This window comes from Anolis sagrei, chromosome 2, assembly GCF_037176765.1.
Source record: "Anolis sagrei isolate rAnoSag1 chromosome 2, rAnoSag1.mat, whole genome shotgun sequence".
NCBI lineage: Eukaryota > Metazoa > Chordata > Lepidosauria > Squamata > Dactyloidae > Anolis > Anolis sagrei.
In genome coordinates, this window is record NC_090022.1 from 133,440,808 (window position 1) to 133,468,512 (window position 27,705).

General features: G+C 40.9%; 1 protein-coding gene across 6 annotated transcripts in view; it reads left to right on the top strand.

The window, feature by feature from the left end:
- SDK2 (sidekick cell adhesion molecule 2) overlaps window positions 1–27,705 on the top strand; it is a 375,646-nt gene that overhangs the window by 332,754 nt on the left and 15,187 nt on the right. For 2 of the 6 annotated variants that reach the window (XM_060764242.2, XM_060764243.2), the window contains exons 19-38: window positions 356–551; window positions 933–1,031; window positions 1,756–1,947; window positions 6,251–6,372; window positions 7,231–7,340; window positions 8,341–8,491; window positions 9,738–9,975; window positions 10,144–10,259; window positions 10,915–11,104; window positions 12,352–12,450; window positions 12,763–12,957; window positions 13,949–14,150; window positions 14,769–14,872; window positions 15,794–15,864; window positions 16,808–16,943; window positions 17,665–17,721; window positions 18,940–19,041; window positions 19,419–19,534; window positions 22,820–23,006; window positions 27,135–27,287. In XM_060764242.2, coding sequence (XP_060620225.2) covers window positions 356–551; window positions 933–1,031; window positions 1,756–1,947; window positions 6,251–6,372; window positions 7,231–7,340; window positions 8,341–8,491; window positions 9,738–9,975; window positions 10,144–10,259; window positions 10,915–11,104; window positions 12,352–12,450; window positions 12,763–12,957; window positions 13,949–14,150; window positions 14,769–14,872; window positions 15,794–15,864; window positions 16,808–16,943; window positions 17,665–17,721; window positions 18,940–19,041; window positions 19,419–19,534; window positions 22,820–23,006; window positions 27,135–27,287 — 2,836 coding nt within the window. The remainder of the gene's footprint in view (window positions 1–355; window positions 552–932; window positions 1,032–1,755; window positions 1,948–6,250; window positions 6,373–7,230; window positions 7,341–8,340; window positions 8,492–9,737; window positions 9,976–10,143; window positions 10,260–10,914; window positions 11,105–12,351; window positions 12,451–12,762; window positions 12,958–13,948; window positions 14,151–14,768; window positions 14,873–15,793; window positions 15,865–16,807; window positions 16,944–17,664; window positions 17,722–18,939; window positions 19,042–19,418; window positions 19,535–22,819; window positions 23,007–27,134; window positions 27,288–27,705) is intronic. The other 4 variants (XM_060764244.2, XM_060764245.2, XM_060764246.2 and 1 more) reach the window with 3 other exon arrangements.

The following is a 27,705-nucleotide window of genomic DNA, read 5'->3' on the forward strand; positions in this document are numbered from 1 at the left end:
CACTCTGTTACTGGCAGGTTCAGGACTTCATTGAACTTCTCCTACTTCTACTAGGATGATGCTTAAAGGAATGTAACAATGAGCTTTTTGTTTTGACCGTGAAACTGAGGGGCAATTTGAAAGGGTATCAACACCTATACAAACAAGACTGAGCTGAAACTATTTTCATTTTAATCCATGCTGAGATATTTTTGCCAAAGAAAATATTCCAGTTACTGCTCATGTATATAAATCTTTCTGGTGCATACTTTAATGCCCACATGTGTAATTGTATCAAATCCCTGACTTGTCCTCAGTGGTTTCTAATAGGTTTCTCCATCCTGATTGAACCATGATATTATTTATTTTCCATTAGCTGATTGCCTGGGAACCAGCACAAGAAGAAGACATGACTGTGGCAACAGTGAGGCCTAATTTCCAAGATAATATCCATGTGGGCTACATCTCAGGCCTCAAGAAGTTCACTGAATATTTTACATCAGTGCTATGCTTCACCACACCAGGCGACGGACCCCGCAGCCCACCGCAGCTGGTGCGCACCCATGAGGATGGTACGGCCCTTCCCTTTGGAGCTGGGCACAGGCACTGCTCTGGGGTTCCTGTATGTTCATTAAACTGTGGGTCCATAGATACCTTACCCATTGATCAACATGAGTTAAAAACCATCTTCCTCAATGGAAGTCCGAGTATGTTGCTGCCTCAGTTTTAGAATCTGACACTTCATTACTAAACCCCTCTGAAGGCCCTTTGACTCCATCTGGGCTGTGGCTATGGCAGTCAACCTTTCACCCAACCCCGGAGGGCCTTTGTATGTGTTTCCGTGCGAAGACCTGGTGACAAGCAAATTCCCTTTTTGATTGTCTTAAGGAAGTCTTGAATTGTTTGTTCTATTGTAACTTTCTGGGTGGGTGGTTGGTTGTTTGTTTGACTAGTTCCGGGTCCAGTGGGCCACCTCAGCTTCAACGAGATCCTGGACACATCTCTGAAGGTCAGCTGGCAAGAGCCCCTAGAAAAGAATGGCATTCTAACAGGTCAGAAACATTTTCATATGGAATGGATTTCATTGTACTTTATATTTTTGTTGTTATTGTAAGCTTCCTTAGAGATAATTTGTCGGGATGTCTACCCAAGCAATATAATTCAGTTGCAATTCAAGGCCCTTCCACACACCGCTATATCCCAAAAAATCAAGGCAGAAAATCCCACATTATCTGAGTGCAGGCTTAGATAACCCAGTTCAAAGCAAATATTGTGGGATTTTCTACCTTGACATTATGGGATATAGGGCTGTGTGGAAGGGCCCTCAGGGTATGCTGCCTCAGACCTGTCCTGGACCCCCTTCCCCTTAGCACCTCTCTGACATTAATGGTGGAAGGGCAAATCAGGACCCTCACAATTGAAAAGGCAAAATAAACTGTCTCCCTCATTGGGACCACCATAGTACCACTACAATCTTCCCTGTAAATCACCTTCACAGCAGAGCCCCACTTTCAAAGCCCAAGTGAATTCTTCTCACCATTGCTCTCATGGCTGGGCACCTTGTTCCAAACTTAAAGCAACAAGGAAAACTTTAAATACCAGAATCATGATTTCTGTTTGTCAAATGCTTCCAGTGTTTAGTGAGCAGATTTCATTGAAAAAGCAGGAGCACTAAGGAAATATATAACAGATTCGCCTTAGGTTTAGATTGATTTCTGAAATGTGCAAAATGAAAGTTGCATAATTCTGTCTGTAAATGTTTGGGCTTCTTTTTAGGCTACCGGATCTCTTGGGAGGAATACAACCGCACAAATACACGTGTGACGCATTATCTGCCCAATGTAACCCTTGAATACCGTGTCACTGGCCTCACAGCCCTCACCACGTACACCATTGAAGTGGCATCCATGACTTCAAAGGGACAAGGACAACTTTCCTCATCCACTATTTCCTCTGGAGTTCCACCAGGTCAGTTTTGCTTAAAGGCCCTGCTAGCCACAAAGCTTAAGGGATGGTAACCTGTTACAATGGAAGCTCCTGCTGTAGAAACAACTGTGAAGGATTGGGTTACTGTGAGTTTTCAGGACTGTATGGCCCTGTTTCAGAAGCATCCTCTCCTGACGTTTCACCCACATATATGGCAGGTATCTCAGTGGTTGTGAATTCTGTTGGAAACTAGGTCATGAAAGCCTTCGACAACAAAATATGAAGGATGGTTTTGTTTTATTGGTTGGTTGAAATTTTTATAGCCTCACACTCTATCCAAAGATTTCAAAGGAGCTTAACTGTTTACTTCATACAATGAAGTAAATAGTTTTAAACAATCCAAAATAGAGAGAATAAAGACTAAAACATTTTAAGCACCCCCCCATGCACAAATATGAACAAAATCTATCGTCCCCTAAAGCTTTAGTAAGCAGCCATGTTAACACCAAACTCAATAGACATAATATAAATTGGAAACACAGATGTCCCTTGCTAAATAGTACAGCATATGCAGGATTGCATCACAAGTCCATGAAAATGGACAGACAGGAAGCTAAAATATAAAGCACTATGTGAGAGGAGAACTCAGTTCAAATCATAAGATGTTTTATTCAGGAATCAAGCAAAGTACACTTCCCTGCTGTGTTGGCCAATTGTGGGGGGGGGGGGTGGCACATTGACTTTCCCTCTCTTTTGATTGGACTAGTTTTTTTAAAAGGGGGGATTACAAAAGTAATCCCCCCCTCCCAAAAAAAACCTAGTTTTTGGGACAATTGTACAAAAATTGCTGTGAAAAAGACTGTGACTCATAATTCAAGTCAAGAGCTCCTAACTGTGTGAGTCTATTGGAATGAAAACAGAAAACAATCTTATTATACATTAAAAGGCTACGTAATTTATTGCAATAAATTTTGTAGACTAGGATGCTTGCTTTTTGTTCTTTTTATTTTTCTGAATTATCAGTTTCAATAATACAATTGTCACTGTCAATATTTCAGATTTCCCTCTTACTTCCTTCTCTACAATCACATCTCCTGTCATGTATATACTTGTTATTCCAGTTAGCACTTCATACATCGGATGAAATGGACTATAATCCATGCAATCTCATGCTAAATTTATTGAATTGTAATATAACACAAGATTCTTCTAGTTTTAACGCATGGCAACTAACCTAAACCATCAATTCTGTTTTAGCTCAGTTTACACATGTTGTGAAACCCAGTGTCTTGCAGCTATCTTTTGGGCTTATAGGCTGATGGTGCTACTGTAAAGAAATTAAATCTCTGCAATTACAGATTGCATTCCTTATTACCTCAGATTTGCTGCTTAAATGTGAAATCAAACCTAAGGTTGAAGGAAAACAAGGGCAGTTGATTTCAGAGAAGCTTCTTCTAATCTGGTGGGAGAGACATAGTTCTGATTCTGAGTGCCCATATTCATTATTTCCAAGGAGAATGTTCCCATCTACCTTAGCTGTACCATGAAGAGGTTTTTATTTTAAGAAACACTGGGCAAATAAAGCACTACTTGCCATAGCTTTTCAAGGCTGGGTATGCAACTCCCTGTGAGACACGTCTGACATGATCCCAATATGGATCTTACACACTCTAAATCTTTCATATACATCTATCCTGCTGCTTCCATAACCTTCAACCCCCAAGCTTTCGTGCACCAAATTGAGCTGCTTTTAGGAGTACTGAGGGCAACATTTCTACGGAGGAATTTGTGCCTAGCTTTTCAAGTCCTTGGAACTGAATTTTGAAGACACGCTTTCTTGAACAGATAGTTTTCCATATTTGATTTAATTCCGTTTGGCAAAGTCATAGTTCACTCAGACAATCTCAATTAGTTTCAATATTTGTCCTTTTGAGTAATTCAATTAATTCAAGTTTGGCTTTCATTCATCCAGGCACATAATATACTCCTCAAAATCTGACAACAAGCAACGACTCACAAGGCTGCGGCATTATTACATTAACAAACATCCAAGTAATGAATAAGAAATTACAGAAAACTCTGTCATCTCTCCTTATGACCTTCATGAGATGAGAGTGCTGTGTTTGATGAATATTTGAATCTTGTCAAATATTTGTTTGAGACCTGCACTATTCTCAGCCCTAATCCAGGGTTCCAAAAGTCTTACAATGCATCATTAATAAGTCACTAAATTGCTGCTGAGGATTCTGCTATTTTTCAGTTCCTTGCTTGGCTTGCTGAGTGGGATTGGTTTATTTAATTTGGTGGGGGGGGGGCAGTGTGGAAGGTTTGGAGTTATTCCGTTTTTATCATAAAATGTTTAGAAACTCTTAGGTCTATATCCCTAAGGGAAGAAGAATCCTTTGCACTGGCCAATACATATTTTGATGCCTCAAATGTTAGCCCTGAGTATATTTGAGTTGCGGGTTCAAAAAATAGCAACAGTTTCCCCCTACCAGCTCAAGTTTTGGAGATACTGAACATATGCAATACACCAGTCATCTTCTGTTCACCCATAGAAAATCATAATTATATCTAAAAAACTAGAGCTGATGCAGTCTATCCAGTGCAATTTTCTGAATCAGTGCCCCAAATAACCACAGGAATAGAGATCTAAAAACCAGGGCACCAATATATATATAGATAGATAGATAGATAGATAGATAGTTTGGCTGTGTTATCTTTGGATCTGTGTGATTTATAACCAAAGTTTGCAGATGAAAAGGATGCTTATTCATGCTATATCTGATCCAGCATTCTGTCACTCTTAGTAGTCAAATGACTCAGGAAAGTCCATGAAAAGGACGTAAAGACAAAGCTTGTCTTCACTTGCAACTAGGCTTGCCAAGGAGAAAACTAAAGAGGGCTGCTGTACCCACTGAAAGTACCCATTCTGTACAATCTTTAAAGGTACAAGAACCCTCTTTAGTTTTCAGTCTGGCAAACATGCATGACAGCTATTGTGCAGAAATATACGGCCTGTGTTCCTATAGTCAACATGACTTGTGGCTGTTGACAGTCTTATCCACCACAAGTTTGTCTAATCCCCTTCAAAATGCATCTTTGAGAACACAAGAACAAGATGCTTCCTCACCCATCCTTTTTTTCTCAAAGATTTACACACTCAAGCTGTTTTTCCCCATCTATTCTGTAGATCAATAATAGCTGCGAGGCGGAAGAGAGGCTATACAGAACAGAGACACAGCTCGATTACGTACCTGCTTCCCTGCTGTGCTACTTGGCTCATATTCATCATCCCCTGAAGCTGCTTTTACTTTGTAAAGCAGCCTTCATGGTTTTGTTACACATATTTCCTTGATCAGGTTGCCTCCAGATGTTTTGAATCAATCCAACCCACCCCTGTTCATGAGTATGCAAGCTGGAGTGCTGGAAATTGTAGTCCAACACATTGATTTTTAGATGACGAAAGGCTGTCAAATGTTGTCAAGTCTATGACAATTATTCAAAGTGACACATACCAATTTTAACAGTGTGGCTATTAGAGGAATTAGAAGAATTCCCAATTTGCTTGACCACTTTTTTATATATAGGACTTTCCCTTAGTGGCCCTAAAATTTCAAGAAAATAGATATATGAACCCATTTTGGAGTTTTTCTGTTTTTATTATTATTTCTGAAGCTTCAGTGAGAACTATAACTGTAAATTGAGCTTCTTCGGGTATATGAAATATTTGCACTAAGGTTCAATGCCCCTACCTAGGAATAAAAGCAAAACCTTTCTGGTTGCAATTGCTGAGACTGATGAGAATGTCTTTCCCAAAGGAGTAATGTTTTCCTTCAACTGTAGATTGTAGCACCTGTAGTTTCCTTGATTTTATGTTAGCTGCCTTTTGTTTTTATACTAATACTTTTGATATAGTATCTATTACTGTCTGCTTTAGTCACACTACAGTTTGCATAGTAAAGCAGTGTGTGTTTGAATGTGCCTTCACCATGGCCTGTTGAATTGTATGACTCCATGAATGTATAGGATTTTCTTGGGCAAGTAATACTCAGAGGTAATTTTGCCAGTTTCTTCCTCTGACATATAGGCTACAGTACCTGACACTCTCTTGCGGCCTCCTATCCAAGTATTTGCCAGGGTTCACTCTTCTTAGCAGCCAAGATCAGAGGGGATCTTGTACCTTTGGGACATTGAGGCCTCTTATGAAATTAGTTTACAAAAACAAACTTCCTTTTCAGGACAGGCTTTTGGCGCAAGGCCTTTCAGTGAAGAACATTGAATTCCAGGGTCAGTGGGCCTCATCTTTACACTGCAGATAACTGAGTTGCTTCTCTATTTGTAGAACTTCCTGGGGCTCCTGCCAACCTGGGCATCTCCAACATTGGTCCCCGCTCAGTCACACTACAGTTCCGTCCTGGTTATGATGGCAAAACATCCATTTCCAGGTGGCAGGTAGAGGCACAGGTAAGCCTGTGGCTGGTTGATTGACCTAACAGTGGAAGAAGTAAAACTGAAGTTATGGGTAAAATGTGCAGCCTCTGATTCTCTGTTCAGAATAAGATGCATACACCAAATTTGAATGTGTTTTCAAAATGCAAAGAGGCTTAAATACTTGAAAAATTGCAGAACCTGTAGAAAGAAGAGAATATAGGATCGAATAAAAAGAAAGTAGTAGAAGATAATGGAAAATAGAAGCTGTGTTTAGACTGTGTTTAATCAGCTGTTCTTTAGAATCTGATGTACATCCAGATTTGGCATGCTGCGTATTTCACTTAGATGATGGTGATGATAATGATGATGGTGGTGGTAGTGATGATGATGATGATAATGGTGATGATGATGTGGTGGGGATTTATTTTCCCAGTTTTTCTGCAGCAACATGTATTCTGCCTGGTGTAATCTCGAATGCTGTAGGAAGGCAGAAGTTATTCTTACCAACACATTTCAGCATATTTCTATGAAATCCTCTTAAGTAAAATGTATTAAATGGAGAATTATCTTCTGTATTTGTATATATTAGCTGAGAAATGCCAGGCGTATTGCTTTTTGGGTGTTGTTTTGCTGCAGTAGATCAGTAAACAGTAATGATAACATCGCAGATATTTGACATCTCTAAAGTGATGGGATTTCTATGATTGTTTGTTTTTAATTTACTCAAGTATTTATTCATGTTGTGAAAATATCAGGCACAAGTTGTCCTGCTTTTCAATTTCTAAAAACTCTTCAAGGTTGCTAGTTCATTTTTACCAACTGTGTGTATATGGGAAGGGGGGAGCAGTGCTGCTTGCCCCAATCCTGCCCATTGCTTTGCTTACCTTCCAGGTGGGTCAGACTGGTGAGACTGAAGAGTGGACCCTGATCCACCAATTGTCTAATGAGCCAGATATCCGTTCCATGGAGGTGCCCAACCTTAATCCTTACACATACTACAGGTGAGTGTGGTTCAAGGAAAGCGGTGGGGAGTGACCTCATTCACAAAACCTTCAAAACTGAGGGGTGTTTTGAAGGCCTCATAAATTAGGCCACTTGGGAACCACATGGAACAGAGCCTAGGGGGGTGGGCAGAGACCCTGAGGGCTTCCTAGAAGGCAGAATCCATAGTTAAGCAGAAGGAATGACTGGGTCACCAGCTGGGAGCACCTACTCCTTCTCTGGATGCCATGGAGCACTGAGATGACTGTCACCATCAAGAATAGCCTCTTTGTACCCCTCCACCATCCAGCCTCTGAGGACTAGGGTTCTATGGGCCTTTTCATGCAGGTGGGTTTATGTGTGTGATTCTAATGCACCATTTAATCTAATGCGCACCTCAATTTTGGCAATGTAATTTAGCCAAAAAAAAGATAAGAATTAGACTGAGTAAACATGGTTTTAAAAGGTATACCCATGTGATTTTTCAATTAGGAATTTTAAAATTATGAATGTATTGTTTTTAATATGGATGCTTTTTAAATTTGCCCTCTTTTAACTGATTTTTTTAATGGTGTTAATGTTTTTAACTGTGTTATGTGCCCATTTTTAGTATTTTAATTTGTTGTTCCTCACCACAATCCAGAGAGAGAGATAATTAAAAAAATATTATCATTATGTTTGTTGAAAGTAGTTTTCAATTACATTGAGAATTTGTAAGGAATGTTCCTTGTTACTCTTCTGTGACAAATAACTAAATTGGTTTGTTTTTTTAGTTTTTCAGTTACTTTAAAACACACACACATACACACTCTGTTTCTGTCCACGTTTTCATGGCCTCAGTCCTCACAATAGAAAACAAAGCAGTAGCAGGAAGTAGCACATGAACCTTGTGGTCTTCCTGCTTCACAGCCTGAAAATCATAAAAAATAACATACCACAAAAATGAAATGAATTAAAAGATGCACATTGTTTCTACATACTCCCAAGCACTGAATTATCCATCTGTTTTCTCATTACCAGCTTCCGCATGCGACAGGTGAATATCGTGGGCACTAGCCCACCCAGCCTGCCTTCCCGCAAGATCCAGACGTTGCAGGCGCCACCTGACATATCTCCTGCCAATATCACATTGCGAACAGCCAGCGAAACCAGCCTCTGGCTGCGATGGATGGTGAGAAGTGGTATAAGGGGCACTGATGGCCAAAGTTGGGTGAGGGGTGGGGTTACATGAAAACAGGGAGCAAATTGCATTGTGCATCTATGCTGTAGGAATAATGTAGTTTGATAGCACTTTAACTATCATGGCTCAGGGAGTTGTAGTTCGGTGAGACATCAGCTCTTGTTAGCAGAGAAGTCTAAAAACCACTAAAGTTACAACTCTCATGATTAAGCCATAGCAATTAAGGTGGTGTCAAAACTGCATTAATTCTGCAGTGTACATCCACACACAGTTACCCTGATGTTTGTGAAGTAGCAAGCCCATTAAATTTTCTTAAGGAGAATCTGAAATCAAGGCGTTTGGAGGGAGTCAGTGAGGCTAACAGTTCCAGTGAAGACTAGATTAGCCATTGGGCATGGATATAAGTTGAGAAGGTGTATGCAAAAGACAGGAACATTCTTTCCTCATCTTTCAACTAGTCTAGGCCTCCTCAGAGGGAGGACAACTGATGCTCTGCAAAAGCAAGCTCTGGGACACTAACTGTGTCAAGACAGGCACCTTTTTGAATCAGTGGATTTCCTCAGACTTCGGTTTCTTCAGAGGAGAAACCCATGAACAACATTTCCTGCTGCTGTGAGTAGAAAGAGCAGTATTACTAAATTCTTGTCACAGAAAGAGGTGGCTCTATATTCAACATTAAACAAAATATGGTGGTGGAAGTGTGATTCTTCTCCTTCTTCCTTCTGTTCTTGTGTTCTTGTGCCATCTTCTGGATCTATCTCAAATCTGGAACCAATATCAGAAACTTGCTGCATGTTCTGTTGTTTCTGCAGTGATTTTCAGGAGTTGTAACCCGTGGCAGATGCGTATAAACTATGGGGTTCAGAATGGCTTCTGTTCTGTATAACACCCTACTTTGATATAGCAATTTGTTTTTCAGCCTCAGTATTGAAAAATAAATACGTAAACAAATGAACAAACAATTAAATGTCTTTTTTAAAAGAAAAGAAAGAACAAGACAAAATTGCTTTTTCCAATCTTAGGATTTTTTTACACAGTTGTTTGTTCATTTAAATTTTTGCATTCTTATTTTTCCATCTGAAGAAAGCTGACAATTTTCACCATAGCTTACAATGTATAAATTTCCAGTGGATACTAGATTAGCTAAGTTTGGGAAGATATAACATCTTTAGGAGAGAACGCATTTTGGGAAAAGATAGGTTGGAGACCATCAAAAGTGCTCTCTTTGTTTCCCCAGCCCCTGCCAGAGACGGAGTACAATGGCAGCCCCGAGTCTGTAGGCTACCGGTTGCGCTACTCACGCTTAGATGGCCGTAGTCGCACAATGACCAACACCATCCATGACCGCATGGAACGTGAATTCACCATTGAGGACCTGGAAGAATGGACTGAGTACCGAGTCCAGGTGCAGGCCTTCAATGCCATTGGGCCTGGGCCATGGAGTCAGACCGTGGTGGGGCGAACCCGGGAGTCAGGTACCCTCTCCACTCCAGCCTTGTCACTCACCTTAAGGCAGTCTGGCAGACCTCTCACTGCCTGCTGGCCTATCTGGAAGTTTTCATGTGAACCTTTGGACTTTTAGAGATTCAGTTCAGTTGAGTGACTTAGGTGTCACCCTTATGTTCTTCCCTTTCTTTACACAGTGCCTTCATCAGGGCCCACCAACATCTCAGCCCTGGCAACTACATCCACTTCTATGCTGGTGCGATGGAATGATATCCCCGAGGGTGACCGAAATGGACTTGTACTGGGCTACAAGGTGGGTATTGGAAACAGTGGCCCCCTTCCCTAGCAAGTAAACTACTTTGTTACACCATTCTCCATGCACCTGAAGTGTCCTCCCATCCTATACATAGTCTCAGTAGCTTCCTCTGCCTCTTGGTCTATACCTGATGACCCACTGGGATCCCTGTCATCCACTTTGTCCTTTGTCCTAAGGGTGTTTGAGGAATTCTGTCTGTAAATTCTGATGGAAACTAACCTCAATAATAGCTCCTTAATTAATCAAATTAGACTAATACTATTTGCCTGTAGCCCAGTCTCATGCCTCAACCACTGTCAAAATGTCTTAATTTCTGGCACTTTATCTTGCAGACCAGATTTTCAGGAAATAATGCCTTCCACTCACTTTATTTGTTTATTTATTTATTTACTTTATTTATACCCCACCTTTCTCACCCCGAAGGGGACTCAAAGTGGATTACAAACTCCAGCAAAAATTCAGTGCCACATCATAGACACAACAATAACACATGCAATATCAAACTATAAAACAGTTAAAACATATCAACAGTTAGATCATATAAAAACAATAAAACAGATTAAAAACAAAGTTTTGGAATTCCCGGAGAAGGAAAACCCAGTGCTTCTCCTATCTTTGCTAGTTATAATTTGCATCACTCTTCTTCTTTTAGGTCATGTATAAAGAAAAGGATTCAGATGCCAGGGCCCAGTTCTGGTTAGTGGAAGGCAATGCCTCACGGAGTGCCCAGCTGATAGGCTTGGGCAAGTATGTGCTGTATGAGATCCGGGTGCTGGCTTTCACCCGCATTGGTGATGGTGTCCCCAGTAATCCACCCATCCTTGAGCGCACTCTGGATGATGGTAGGTGTCCACCAACCTCCTGTCTACTGGCTAGAATTATCATATGAAAAAAGAATGGTAGAAAACAAAGGAAAACATCTCAGGGGAAAATTTAAAAAAAACTTGTTATTTTTGTGTACCTTCAAGTCATTTCTGACTTATAGTGAACCTAAAGTGAAGCTATCATGGAGTTTTCTTGGCAATATTTATTCAGAAGGTGGTTTCCTTGCCTTCCTCTGAGTGACTTGCACAAGGTCATCCAGTTGGTTTTCATCACCAAACAGGGATTTGAACCGTGGTCTTCAGTGTCTTAGTCCAACTCTTAAATCATCATACTACACTGGCTCATAACAAAGTTGCCTGAAAAATGTTTAAAGTCAATGCAAATGAAAGGAAAAAAATACTGATAAAACAACTGTTTTTGTTGGAGGCTAAAATAATCACAAATGATACTGGTAATGCTTGGCATATTTAGAAGATTGACATGCACTTAAAGTGCTTTTTGATTGTATTGTTGCATTTTTACAGCAAATCTCTATGCCAGATCAGTATTATTTTATCCAAATGATAGATAGGTTCAGATTTCATGAGAAAGGTAAAATTTGGATAAGGAAACATCTAACTAGTTATGCTTTACTATGTCTGTATACTACACTTCTGACCTCTGTGAATCAAGAATGTGACACATGTAGACTTCAGCTTAATTTCATAGGTTGACAAGCCATTCAGATCTACAATACGAGCAATATGTTTTGCAGCCTCCCAAAGATGGGGAAGAGAAAGAGAAGAGGATGGGAGTGTTGGAAGGAAAGAAACAGTTCTGCCCAGTTTGAATTCTGGCTGAGCCTACGTCTTGCAAATTACCCACTCATCCCTAGAGGAATTGTGACTTAGGCCCCTTCCACACAACTGAATAAAATCCCACATCTGCTTTGCACTGGAATATATGGCAGTGTGGACTTAGATACTGTGGGATTTAGATACTTAGATACTGTGGGATTTTCTGCCTTGATACTCTGGGTTATATGACTGTGTGGAAGGGTCCTTGGTTTTCGTATTCCTTCTCTAAAGGCTTAGTTCTTCAACAGCAACCATGCAGCATTCCTAAGCCCAGCCCCCAATACACAGATACAAAAATAAAGCAAGGCCTATGGCCTTTAGTATCAGTGTGTATATGTAGACATTCAGTGTCCCACCTGTAGGTATATGTATATTCCTTGATAGCACCTTCTGAGCACTTCATTCTCTTTCATCCTTTTGTATTCCAGTGCCAGGGCCCCCAGTGGGCATTCTCTTCCCTGAAGTGAGAACAACTTCTGTACGGCTAATCTGGCAACCACCAGCTGCTCCCAATGGTATCATTCTGGGTAAGCACCCAAGCTATCCAATGCAGAAACCATCGACCAAGTTGGTTCAAAGAATCAACATTTATCTCCCCAGGCTTTTCTTTACTATTTGGGATGTCCCTTAATGTCATCAGAGGCATTACAGTGAGATCAAGAAGGTTAACCACCTTACAAATTGTGAGCCACGTCCATGGTTACTCTGTCTTAAAATCCCATTCTGTGAATCCTTTACAATAATGTTTTCCTCCTTTGACTGCGGTTAAGAATGGGCATGGAAACAATTTTTCCTTCCCCGAGCACTTTCTAACCACAGTATTTTCCACTTATATGCAGCATACCAGATCACCCACCGCCTCAATACCACAACTGCTAATTCAGCCAATGTGGAAGTCCTCAACCCTAGCGCTCGCCAGTTTACTGCTACTGGACTTAGACCCGAATGCACATATCTCTTCCGTATTACAGCACAAACCCGAAAGGGTTGGGGCGAAGCAGCAGAAGCACTGGTGGTCACAACAGAGAAGAGAGGTAATTTTTTTCAGGAATGGAAATAGGAGGTGGAATTTCTGTGAGATAGAGAAATGTACAAGAGAGACTGTGGTGTTATACGTGACAGAGAATAAGACGGTAAAATTCTGGACTCTTCCTCTAGACATAGCATCTTCTTTTTAATGTTTACTCACATCAGAAAAGTATATGGAATGAATTTATCTAGGATATCAAGAAGAAGGCTGTGATACAGATTTCTCTATAATGTGCTAATTTGTTAGATTCAGGAGTAGAGTTTTAAATATGGATTTTTAAAAGATAGTGGCCCGAGCACACATTAAACATACAAGGCAAGGACATATACACTGCAGTATCAAGGTGCATGTCACGTATAATTTGGGATTATACCAATCCCAAATTATACGTGACATGCGTTCATAAGGTTTTCCCCCCAGGAACTTTTAAAATTAGATTTCAAAGACTTGAGAGATTACAAATTTAAATAGAAGAATGGCAGGGAGGCTTTATAATTTTTATTATTTTTGTGGTCCAAAGGCACTTTCCCCTGCTCTTATCTTCCTGTCAGAGAAAAGCTTGGTATAGCTCTAGAATTTTTCCTCCCACCTTTTTCAGGAGGGAAATAACTTGTTTGCTTTCTTCACAAAATAGCTATGTATGAATTTAATACAGAATAAAACCGCAACTTGGCTTTAAAAACTGCACATCGTTTTAAGACTTTCTTGCAGTGGGGAGAAAATTGCTAAATTATCTTTTCTTTGAAAGAAAAATTATGAAGAATGACATTCTTTTTTTTAACAAAGTAATTTTATTGAAGAAGAGAAAGAAAACAAACAACACAAGTGATTTTTAGATAGATAAAATTAAAACTACACAGCCACATACTATCTACAACTACAAAGCTATAACTATATGGCTGTTAAAAATAACAAAACCTGTCCCTGTGTCACTGCCACTATTTTCATCCTATGCTTGCCTCCTTCGGTGACCTGTGCCTTTCTTATTCCACTAGACCGTCCCCAACCTCCTAGCAAGCCAGTTGTGTTGCAGGAAGATGTCAAGGCAAGGAGTGTGCTACTCTCCTGGGAGCCAGGCAGTGATGGCCTCTCCCCAGTCCGGTACTATACGGTGCAAACACGGGAACTCCCTGATGGGAAATGGGTGCTACATTCTGCCTCTGTCAACCACAATACAACATCCTTCATAGTCAACAGGTGAGACAACAACAAATGGGTTGTAGGGAGCCACTTATTAGAAAAGAAAGGTGCCATATTTTATACATCTACTCCAGTGGTTCTCAACCTGTGTGTCCCCAGATGTTTTAGCCCTCAACTCCCAGAAATCCTATCAGCTGGTAAACTGGCTGGGGTTTCTGGGAGTTGCAGGCTAAAATACCTGTGGGCCCACAAGTGGGGAGCCATTGATCTACTCTGGTTAGATTCGGAATGGATCATCCAAGATTCTGTTTTTTAATCATGTATCTGCCTTAGATCCCAGTCTTCAGGGCACAACAGGATGTAAAGTGAATAACTCACTAAGTAGAACCATGCTAGGTTCCCCATTAGAAGAAGTCTTATTCGTCTCTCTCTTATTATGCTTGCGAACTTTCTCTTTCTTAGGCTTTCCCATTCCCTTTTTTCTATGCCTGGTATCAGATTTAGCCATGAAATAATCTTCATTTTTCTGAAGTCTTTAGGAAGAGCTTGTTGGATAGGGAGTGAAAATGATAGGAAATAATTGCTTGGAGAAGCAGGGGGCAATACAAGCTGCTAATTTGCTTTCATCCTGGATATTTCCAAAACCAAGCTCAGTACCCTGTGCTCTCCTTGCAGGCTGAAGCCTTTCACCAGCTACAAATTCCGGGTCAAGGCAACCAATGACATTGGTGACAGTGCATACAGTGAAGAGTCAGAATCCCTCACCACTCTACAAGCTGGTATGTAGACGCACTAAAGTATCATGAGATGCTTCAAAAGGAGATATTGTTCTCGTCCATAGAAACCATAATAAAATGAGGAAGTTGTTATATGGCCAAGGAAGCCATTGTGGTATACATGCCTGGGTGATGATCTTTCCCCATCTACCTGGGAGTATTTATTACACTCATAGTTAACTCATTCAAAACAATCATTTCCATTTCACACAAAATGGAAATGGAAAACAATGAATTCATCTGTCTTCTGGTATCTAATCACACTTCTATATTGATCCATTAATGTACTAATTCAGTAATGAAAAAGAAATATAGGATATCATATGACAGGATATAAATGTGTACTATATTTTGTAAGATATGCATAATGTTTGTGTCTGCACAGCAGCAAAACTCCTTTATCCAAGGGATGGAGGGAAATGCATTAGCCAGATTGTAGTTACATGAAACCACAGACATGGCGGAATGATATATCATAAAGGCTGCATTGGAGGACTGAGAGATTCCTAGAGAAGTACTTTAGGTCTTTCAATGCAACCCTATGGGTAACTTCCAGGGAAAGTATTCCATGGAATTACCTGGAGGACATAGCAAATATTAAGCATAACTAAAACAATCTGGGAAAAAGATCATAGAATGATATACAGTAGATGGGGTTGACTGTGCAGAAAATAATAAAAATTAATTACAAACTGAACTCAAGTTATTATGCATGAAGGAAATGTTCCATCATTAAAATTGTTTACTTTCCCCCTTTACAGTCACAAATATCCTATAAAATGGTAATTGCTTGTATCCAAGGTTGTTGTAATCTGCCACATTGCCTCAGTCTGCTGTTTCCCAGCATCCTGCACAAATAATTGAAATAAAAAGCAAGACATTGGTTGTCCCTTCATTTAACCCACATCTTTTGTCTCCCCTCAGCCCCAGAAGAAGCTCCCACCATCTTGTCAGTGACACCTCACACCACCACATCTGTCTTGATCCGCTGGCAGGTAGAGTGGACATACTTCTCTTCTTAACTTTCAGTAGGAAAACAGTAATCTTGGGGAAAGCCATTTAAAAGATTTTTGGGGAATAATGGGTCTGGTGTGCCCTGTGTACTTATTTCTGGAAATCAGCAAATCTTGAAGTGTGTTCTAGCTAATCTATGGTTTTAGGAAGGTCAAAACAAAGAGGACAGAACTATTAAGTTTGCATGTTCAGTTGTAGTGTTGATTTCTATGCTTCTGTTTATGTCTGATGATAAGCACAAAGGGTAGTTCTGCAAATCCAACTGATGGTGGGTCATGGATTCTGATCCTCTGACTTAGCTGTATTGAGTGACCCTCCCTGTCGAGTAAGGAAAAGAGCCTCATTTAGTATGTGTGTTCCTAAGAGGTATATACAACACAGATAGCTGTGAAATCTCTTGAATGGAACATACATACTGGTCGTTCACAAAAAATGGACTATTCAAGGTAAAAAGAAAAGACTTGAGGCATCCAAATGGTTGACCCTATCCATTTGTGCAGACTCTACTGGTAGCAAATATTATGCAGGCCAAAAAACACCAAAGGTTTATAAATGAGGTGTAGAGAGAGCACCATGTTTTCAAGCTGAAACAGTAAAGTTCTCCCAAAAGTACAATACCAATTCAGAAAAAAGCACATGCTTCTTTATTGTCATCTAAAAGAAAATTATGGCTTACCAATATTGAAGAAGCAGTGGTAGGGTTGGGATGTGATTTCACCCAGTGAGGCAACTTCCTCCATCCCTGAATGTTGTCTCCCTGGTATAAGGGCACTTTCTAATGGCATCAACGGGACATGAAATCAAATTCTTCAGCATAGTAATGCAGGACCTGTTGTCTTCAAAGGCAGTCACAGATGCCAGGTGTGCAGAGTCATAAGTTTTGAATGTGAGAGCTTGACTTGTTGACCATTTCTGCTGAACTAGGCTCCATCTGAGGACAAAATCAATGGCATCTTGCTCGGCTTCCGTATTCGCTATCGAGAGCTGGCCTACGAAGGTATGAGGGGCTTCACCACACGCAGTATTGGCAATCCCAACGCAAGATGGACAGAGCTAACCAGTGAGTATTATTGTGCATAGTGAGGTCTGTAGAAACTGGGGCAATCAAAATCCATACCGTCAGCAGCCTTACAAAACCTCTCTGCTTTGTCCATTGTTTTCAAGCAACACTACAGCCATCATGCTAAAGCCACCTTTTAATCACAGACCCTAGTACCAAGCACAGTCTAGCAAAAGTCAGTGGACTCAGTCTGATGCTCCCTACAAGAACAAAATTACTGCTTGTAGTAATGAATTAGAATTACAAACTTTCCAAGAAAAGAAACCATAGACTAATATGCAGCTCTTCCCTGTGCATGCTTCTTCTGAAAATTCTGATCCCAGCAGGCTGTCAAAACATTCAGCCCTCCTGTTATGACAACTTTTGTGCCCGCTTTCATGGAAGGCAACTTTCTCTCCTCTGGATTCTTTCAACATGTGCTTGAATGAGCCATTATGAAAGCTATAGTCAAGCTATCCAGATGCACACAGTTGGCACTAGCCAGCTTTGACTTCCTTTGGCACCTGTGTCTGATCTCCCTCTCTTTGGGTACTTGTCCCCTTTCCCAGTTCTTTGTTAGAGACTCCTCAATGTTCTTTTTTGTGGTTATAGGTTTCTTTCTTAGCTGCTTTCTTCCTATCAGTGATGTCTGTTCATCCTGCTTGCATTGTCAAAATGTTTATTTATATGTGGCTAACCTGCATTGACTGCTTTTCCCTTTTGACCACCTGCCCTCCCACAGCAACTTATGCCATGAAGAACTTGACCGAGGCCTCCCTCACACAGTATGAGCTGGACAGTAAGTGGGTGTGCATTGACTGTGCATTTGTGTCTGCTTGTGTTTGGGGTTTCTCTTCACACTTAAGGGACACATCCATCAACCGCTCAGATTATTTCTTCCCTCTAGAAGCCAAGAAAGCCCTCAGTGCCAAGAAAGGTACCAAAAATTATTGGATCCACCAGCTTCTGGGCCAGAGCTTAAATTAGTTTCTAGCTCTTACAGAAATCCCCTGTCCTAGTAGGTCTGAATCATGCTATGTAGTGATCTATCCATATATGAATTGCAGAAATACCCTCCAAACCCAGATTATCATCTTCTGACCCAGTTTAGAAAATTAGATCTATAGTATACCCTGAATGGGTGGGGCCTGGAGTTGGTTGGCCTCTGGTGTACTGGAACAGACAATTTGGAGCATTCAGGCTAGTCTCCATGTTAGTTTAGATCAGTGGTTTCCACCAGTGGTCCCCAAGAACTAAAATATGGTCCGCAGCCTCACCGTTACCACACCGTGGCAATCAGAGTGACTACTAGGTGGCATATGTTCTGCATCCGAAACTAGAGCTGATGTGGTCTATCCAATGCTGTTTTCTGACTAAGCACCCCAAATAAATAAACCAAATCTAAAGTTGACAAAAAAACCAATTTGTAACCCTTTTGATACTAATGTTGGAGAGTGGTCCTTGGTCAAAGTGGTCCCTGGTGGGAAAAAAAGATGGGAACAACAGGTTTAGATTCTCCAATCTAGTTGCAAAATTATTCAATAAGGGAGTAAGAGGAAAGAACAACAAACCTTGAGGTACAGTTGGGAACATCAAAATGACAAGGATCAGGTCCCACAGAGATGAATGGAGCTGATGGGAAATATTTCCCATCAATAATTTCAATTTAGAGGAAACTATATTGGCATGCTTTGGTTCACCGCTAGTAATTTGCTTTTAAATGACTTATATCAACTATTTTCATCATGGAAGTTGAGCAGTGAACTACAGTCTTAGTTCAGTTCCACCTTCTTTTGGAGAATTAACTTGGCATCATCTCTTAGTTTAATGATTGTGAGAGAAAATATGACTGTGTCACTGTTGGAGGGGTGTCCAATAAGAAGCAACAAAAGGGGGAGGGGAATGAAAGCTATAAAGCACGAAACTTGTACCCTGCTATCCTGAATCAGGTGATTAAAAGGTAGCCTCTGCTCCATTGTTAATATTTGTCCTTCTCTATCTCTTGCCTATTCTGCAGATCTGAACAAACACCGGCGCTATGAGATTCGAATGACTGTCTACAATGCTGTGGGTGAGGGGCCCACCAGTTCACCACAGGAGGTCTTTGTTGGGGAAGCTGGTAAGCTGAGTCACCTGTTTTTTAGTGTTGTTGTTGTTGTTGTTGTTGTTGTTCAGGCCTGCTCTGTCCTGAGAACTCAAGGCTAAAATGTAGGCTTCAGTTTTCTCCATTGATTGATATAGAAGAGAATGTATGCCTTGCAGTTCTAGTGTAAATCATATTCCTATTACCTACATAACCCATCCCTATAATCACACAAAAGAGAGTTCTCCCAACAGGGGGGATGTTGGCCTGGATCCCAACATGGACAGGGTTGTGACTCATATGCATTGTCAGGGATAAATATCCAGTTCAGAATAGCACAATTTCTGGCTTGGAAGAATATCATCTTCCCCAGTGTGTGTTGCCTCACTGTCATTCCCTCTGCCCTCCTTCAGTCCCCACAGCTGCACCACAGAATGTGGCCATCCAAACTACTACAGCCACCCAGCTTGACATCACGTGGGAGCCACCACCTCCTGAGGCACAGAATGGCGACATCCAAGGCTATAAGGTAGGAAGCAGGTGGGGCAGCGGGGTGGCAAAGGGAACTCTAGGCTATGGAGAAAGATTGACCCAATTTTCATCTTGTAGAAATGACTGGGGATAGGGCCAAATCTTCCAGTTTAAAGAACTGACAAGCAGAGTCACAGTGTTCTTTATGGCTATTCAGACTAATATGTGAGAAATACTTATAGTGATGTGGAGTAAATAGCTTGTGGCTCTATTAATGCTCCCATCTTTCCTGAGCAATGGACATGACTGCTTGGGCTGATGGAAATCTAACACTATATGAAGAGTGCACAAGTTGGAAACTCCAGACAATGGAGCTAAAGAGAAATGAGATGCATAAAGTCCAGATGGTGACAACTATGGCCCCTTCCACGGTGCCATATAAAATCCAGATAATCCATTTTGAAGTGGACTAAATGACAAGTTAGACTCATATAATCCCATTTAAAGCAGATAATGTGCATTATCTGCTTTGATAATGTGGATTATATATTAGTGTAGAAGGGGGTCTATGTTTTAACAGTAGCCATACATATAAGATTTGTTGCTGAATAAACAAATACCTAGACTTTGGGAAATAAATGGTCTTTAAATGGCCATTAAGGGTCCATTATACATTATACTCTTGATTTTTTTTCCATTTAATGGCTAACGCTCTAGATGCGAATACCTTTCAGTTGTTCAGCTGGCCCATAGACCTCCACCAGCACACATACAATGATGCTTGTGAGCTGCTGCTTCTCCAGATGTGGTGGGCCAGCTAGATATTTCTTGGTACAGCTCTGCCCCTCTCTGTTCCCCCGACTGGCTTTGAGGCTGCACCCAGACATAAGCTGGGAGGAAGAACTAACTGGACAGGGGAGTGAGGACAGCCAGATGGGACCTGGAGGTGGACACAGCTACACACATGAGCACTTGGGCAAAGGCGTTGCAAAGGAAGAAACGGATGCCTCTTTAAAAGTATTTAGGCTGGTATAATCATAGGATCCTAGCTGCAGCAGCTGTACTAAACAAACAATATCCACCCTTCTGCTCCAGAAAAAGATGTAGTTCCACACTTTGCCAGCAAGTGATGCTATTCAACCTCAAATAGAGTGTTGTGGTTTTGTCTACTCTCTGGCACACTTTTGTTTCTGGGTAACTATTTGTTTATGTATTTATTTTCATCATCTAAGTATCTCGAACACATTTATAACCAACCATATGCCAAACAGAAACAGTAACTGATCTGTTAAATCAATTACATGGGGGATATCTAACAAAACAAGGAAATATAATTACAATGATGTTTAAATTGGTTTGATTTTCATCATTAATTATTTCCAAAATTTAGTTGTTAACAAAGCTAGCAATTAAATGAAAAGCAACAATAAAAAGAGAACAAATGTTACATTTCTCAGCTGGTTCTTTTCAAATTATGCAAAACTATATCTTTCTTTTACTTAGTTCTTCCCGTTATGGAATTTAACTGTTTAGGTCACAAGACTGAAACCATTTAGTCCAAAGCCTTCCTGTGTTTTGCCCTGAACAATGAAGTTCCTCTCATGAACAACTGAATTTTGAAACCCTTAACTATGAAAGTTTTGCTGGGAATCAGTAAGCTAAAGAAATCAGTAGTGGGGAGTGCATCATGTTAAAAAGCCATATGATTGTGTTCCTTGACTTCTGGCAATTGGCAGTACACTCAGCCATGCCTTGTTGGAGAAGGAATTGTCCTGTTGTGAATCTCTGCACAACCAATCCTCATCTTGGCTTCACACACCCCAGCAGTGATCAATGGGGCATTTTACAAGTCACTGAGGCAGCAATTTTGGAAAGTTGCTCTCCTGTCTCCTAAGAGACCGTAAGGGTGCTGGGAAATGTTGTCATAGAGCCTGATTGTTACTGTCCTTTTGGCGCCTTATTTTCATGGCTTCACAAGATGGTTTAGCAGCTTCTTGCTGGAAGTTTGGATATTGCCCAGGAGTGACTTCAGAGCTACTGTTATTACTTCCCAATTCATCCCCATGAGCCAAGAGTGAAAATGGTTTGCCTGTGCTGTCTTGTCTAGTTCAGGGGTGAGCATGTCCTCATCTGTACCTTCTTTTGAAAAAGAAAGAGCTTGTCTCCCTTGTTAAGATTCTCAGCAAAATAAAATAAATAATCTTTGAGATACTTAATCTCATTTTGTTTAGGAACATAGTGTTACAGGTCAGCATCAGTTCAACTTATTATAGAAACACAGTATCACCAGCAGCCCATCATCACTTTAAGTATTCTCCTTCTGGCTCTCCCTTCCTCCTTTCTGCATCACTCAGAAAAGCTCAAATTGCACAAACTTTCAAAGTTCCTGTATAGGCGAGACATCTGAAAAAAGATACAAGCAGGAAATATGCATGCAAAATCAGGCCTCTACTAATGTAAAGATGTTCCAGTTTTTTCTGGGTGTGTGGTGCAGACTGTATGTGTCACAAAAATGCTCAATTGTATGAATTAATAGATGAGTTCTCAAAAACAGACAGTTACAGATAAGCAACTTATCAATCACATATCCCAATGTCATTGTCCTTTCTCTCTTTTGGTTAAAAGTAAATGCTAGTGAAGGAGACTTAACCTTTTCTTCCAACATTATTTTCCCAACTTCAATCCCTTACTGATACTGGAAGGGAAGTGGAGGGAAGACAGTTACAAGAAAGCTGGGTTGTTGTAGGTTTTTTCGGCCATGTTCTAGAGGCATTCTCTCCTGACCTTTCACCTGCATCTATGGCAAGCATCCTCAGATATTGATATTGGCTTCACCTCATGGTCCCGGAGCACAGCCTGTTCAGCACCTTTCAAGTCACCCACCCTTCTTGTGCCCAGGAGGGAGTTTCTCATCTGGTCTCAGCTGAGTTTTATCCTGCCACTTTTGGACTGTCACGTGTTTACAGTAGATATTAGGAAGCTGTTCCTTGATTTAAGGCATTGGCATGCTGGCTGATATCCATGAGGGCAGCTTTGCCAGTGAGGTAAAAGCATTGTTGAAATCATAATGTGCTGTGGACCACTGGTTTGATTTTTGTGTAATGATTCCAGATTGTGAAATCATATAAAGACTCGTAAGAGATTGGGTCTTATTTCAGGTAAAGAAAGAATTAATTTGGACAATCGTTATATCCCTACATCTTGGAAAAGCAGCTCTGCAAGTACCACCTGATGAGCACAAAGAATGAAACAAGAGCTATTATGCAATCCCCAATTGTTTCTTTTCTTCTTTGCATTTCCTTCACCATAACCTCTGTTCTCATCCTTTTCTCCCATCCTACAGATCTATTTCTCAGAGGCCCAGCGGCACAATGAAACTGAAAAGGTGAAGACACTTTTCCTACCAGAGAATAGTGTCAAACTAAAGAACCTGACTGGCTACACTGCCTATCTCATCAGCATCCTGGCTTTCAATGCTGCAGGTGATGGACCCCGAAGTCCACCTATCAAGGGGAGGACCCAGCAAGCAGGTAGGATGCATGGAAAGGGAAGGGTGAGCCATCAACCACTTGGATTTCACTGGATCTTCAAAGGGGAGAGGTCTTTTCTTTCACATAATAGCAATTAAGCAGGAAAGATGCTTGAAAAGTCATATTTTTTATCCAGCATAAATTGTTAAAATGCTCTAGTACCATCTAGTTAGTATCACTGGCAACACTAATTCAAAAACAGCCAGCAAAACATATTCTTGTTTGAGATTTGTCTGAAACATCTGGGCTTTCAATTTTAGAGGCTATGTTTTTACAGATATGTCCAGAAGGTTCTTCTTTGGAAATACAACAATCTAACTTAGCAATTCAGCCCTGTGTCCAAGTCTGCATCCTTTTAATTTAGACTTTAAGGAGCCTGGAAACATACTTTGAGTTAATATCTCCCAAAATCTTCCATTAGTATGTCCATTGGGATTTTACAGATGAAAAAGGTAACTTCTTTGAGTTTTTTTATTTTTATTGGTTTTCTTAGAATACATCGATACATCAATACCTTCAATACTCTTATATTCCATCCTCAATTCGTTACATCAACCATAGATGTATATATATCTTGTATACTTTTTTTCCACCTCTGTGCCCCCCCTTTCGATTCCATCTTGCTCCTCTGAATTTGAGATTTGCATCCCACCACAAACCAACATGACTATGCTGCTTTCTCAGCCAGCCTGAATTGTGACTTGCATCCTTCAGCCCACTTCCCCTGTGCTCCAGTCTCAAGCAGCTGGTGTGTCTCAACCTTGCTGACTAAAATCCTGGCCATTGAGCTGGATTGTGCTGCTGAGTGTGACTGATCAAATGCCAAGCAGCGATCCAGTAGAATAACTGACTTGGTGACCTCAGGCCGCATTTGATGCCTGGAAAAAGACACATACCTCTCTGTAGTCTGAGCCCCTGTGCTCTGTCCTCAACAGACATTTCCTTTGTTCCTTTTCATCACCTACTCCCCTCCCCTTCCTTCCAACCATGTGCTTCAAAGCATCTTCAATGCACATGTTTGAAGATCAAAGCCCAGCTAGAAAGGAAAAAGGAGAGGCTTATTAGCCATGCCCACCACCAATGACTTTGGCTGCTAGTGAATCCCTCCTGAAGCCAAGGGCAGTGCTGAAGTTTGGGACTTGTGTCTTTCACTCCCTGCTGCTCAGAGAGGAAGCTGGGTCTGCATTCAGGCTCTGCCTCACTAGCTTCCCTCTTCTTGGATCTTTGGGGTTATTCTTGGCAAGAGCTTAAAGGAACCAGAGAAGACTCACAGCAAGGAATTTGGCTAGAGCCATTTGGGATATTTTATCCCATTTCCCCTCTTTGTAGGCCCCCTGCTCAGCTCCAAAACTGCAGCGCAGAAGATTCAAGGCACAGGCTTTGAATGGACTCAACCAATCATACATACTGACACCACAAAGAAAATAGATTTACGCCTCAAAACTTGCCACAATGCCTTCTTTGTTAATAGTCTTAGTGAGAAGAAAGGAGGTTAAAGATGCTGTCCATTTGCAAACAGTTTTTATTGCATAATGTGCTGCTGTTGTTGCTTTTAAAAACATTAGAAATCCTAGCTAAAAAAAAGAAAAAATATAATCCTGATAGAGGCCAGTTGAGTAGGCAATTTAACCGGATGCATAGTCTATTTTGTTAAGTTTACTTCCCAATAACATGGCCCTTGCTTGCTAATCTTCAAGGATCGTTCACAGAGATCGTTCCTTTATTGTGGATAATGATATGACAAACCTGATTCCATGACAGAGCCAACCTAGCCATTAGGAAGAATAAAGGGATTGCTACAGAAATGAATAGTGGATGCCATGAAAGGGCTGGGATATGATAGTTATTCTTTACTGTAAGAGAAGGTGCTTGTGGGATTTTTCTGCATCACATGCCAATTTATCTAGGGTAGGCTTAAGTACTATACATCTCATTTTGGCTGGGTAAGGCATCCCATTTGCTATTTTGCTTCATTCATCTTTCCAACAGCAAAGAAAGCCCAGTATAGATCAGTGGTTCCCCCAACCTTTACTCCTCCAAGTGTTTTGGACTTCAGCTGCCACAATTCCTAACAGCTGGTAAGATGGCTGGGATGTCTGGGAGTTGAAGTCCAAAACAACTGAAGGAACAAAGCTTGGGAACCACTGGTCTAGATGAAGGACTGCAGCCTTTCTTGTCCTTTCCTGACTTACTGTGAGTAATTGCATTCTGATGCACATAGTCTGTTCAATCTCAGTATTCATACCTTTATTTTTTAGTAGCTAGACGTGAAGGAATTGGTTGTTATGTGTTCCAAAAAGCAAATTCCAAAAAGCACATCTCAACCCTTCTCAGTCAGATTAAAGCCCTAGCAATTCTTTTACCTGATTATGTGACCTACTCTCTGAATTGCCATCAGGGCAAATTGTCAATCCCACTCATCCTTTCACACCACTTTCATGGCCCTTCAAGGGCAGTAACTATAGCTGGAGATAAACCAGGCATTTGAAGTGCTTTGGTTGTCAAGGAAACCAGAAGCAGAGCATGGGATCGTGGAAGGTGAAGCAATACTCTCGGCCCTTCTCCACCTGGGCAAATTTATTATCAAATAATACATATGTCTTTTCTATCCCTTCAAATGAGCCAGATTGTGTGCGTTATTCAATCCTTAGACAAATTTAAATTGTAAGCACAGTTTTGAAATAATTAATTTTCCTAAAAAAATAGGTACCAAAAAAGATTAATTTTTTTCCAGTAGTGTGCTTTCTTTACTCCGCAGCTTACTGATGTGACAAATGCAATTAATATCATTTTTTTTAATCATTTTGCTCTGAAACTGTTGTGGGATTGCATTGTGGCAGCAGCTGGCTTCGAAGCATCACACTACAAAATAAAATAATTGGACATGGCAGCAATGAGCAGGATGGATGCCATGCATTCTCTGATGTTTTGTAGCCATTGGTTATATTGGCTGGTGGGAGTTGGAACCCAACAACATTTGCAGGGTAACGGCTTCTCCATAGTTTTCAAGAAGTATATATGAGATGTTTAGTTGAGGCTGGGTGACCAGTGGTGCATCTTTGTGGCAAAGGTCCCCATGCTGTTGATGGCACCATACATGTACATCTATGAGCTTCATGTATATGATGTTGTCAAGAAATAGACACTCTTGAAAATGACTGCCCTCCTGCTCCTAACCTACACAAGGGGAGCATTGACCACCCAGCCTCATTCCCCAGCTCCAATGTGAGTGAAATTGGGAGAGCACTGGTGTTATTGTTTCTAGAACTCCAATCTCAGTCATGCCAGCGGGGAGACAGGCAAGAAGGATACCCCAAACTAATCCATCCCTTGAGTTTGACAGGGCATGGCTGTTGGTCTAGCATCACCATCTGCCTGGTCCTTCACCAGGACACAGTGGAATCTTCAACAAAAGAGCACAAATTTGCATGCAGACCAGGGAGAGAAAATTTGTGAAAATGCTTATAGGATCCAACCATCTTAATCTAGCTTCACATTCAGATGCTTCACCTGTTCCTTTCTAGGATTCTCAGTAGGACATTACATTGCTACTCCTGTATTTTTGGAGAATGCTTTTCTGAACTTACTGCTCTCAGTCTTTTTGTAGGAGGGATGTCATTGGTTTCTCTTTGGCCATGTGGTTGGCACACCAGTAAATCTCTTCCTTGGCTTACAGGTTTTGGCAACAAGCTGTTCTTCTTTTATCTTTTAATGTAATGCTCTGGCCCTAATATTTCTCTTCAACATACATGGTACGTTGTAAAATGTCTTGGCCTGTGGCCCCACAATGAAATTTTGGTTAAGTGAGGATTACAGTCCAGGACTCTCTCATCCTTGTATATTTCAGTTTTGAAACTCTTAATCATTATTTTTCTGTCCTTTCCCTTTCATAGCTGTGCTCAGACCAGATAATTGTGTTTCCTATCCTGCGAATGCATCTTCTTTTACAGCTGCCTTCAATTCACCATGCAGAAGGTCATTTGTTCAAGGGTTGTTCTTCCTTTGGGAGGATTGGGATGGCTGGATCTCCTACCTCCATTGAGAAAACCATGGTGAACATAGGGAAACATAACACAAAAAATGGAACACATTTCCCTTCTTCTGACTTAATCCTTTCTCTGTTCCTAGCCCCCAGCTCCCCAGGCTCGATCAAGTTCAGCGAACTCACCACCACTTCTGTAAATGTGTCCTGGGAGCCACCCATCTTCCCCAATGGGATCCTTGAAGGCTACCGTCTTATCTATGAGCCCTGCATGCCTGTGGATGGTGAGCGTCTTAGAGGCAGGTTGTTTATGTATGTGTTTGTGTATGTGGCGCTTTTGTTCAGCCTTTTTCAACCCAATCCCTTCTGGATGTGTTGGAGAACAGCTCCCATCATCTCTAGCCAAAATGCTCAAAGGATCAGATTATGTGTAGTCTAAACATGGCAAGTGTGTGGTTTGAGAAGGCTAGATTTGTAAATTGGTTAAAACAAAAAGCACTTGTAAGCACCAGTAATCTCATGGACCTGTTTTAAATCATGACCTTCAGAATTTAATTTCCAGCAAGATGAATGATGCCTAGAACTCAGTTCCTTTGAGGTGCAAATCATACTTCCTAACCTCAGGTGTGTAGGTAGGCTATGGGTTCCCAATAGTAAGGAAAATGGTGCTGTACATATCAAAGGCACTTTTAAATTGCTTATGGCTTGCACTTAAAT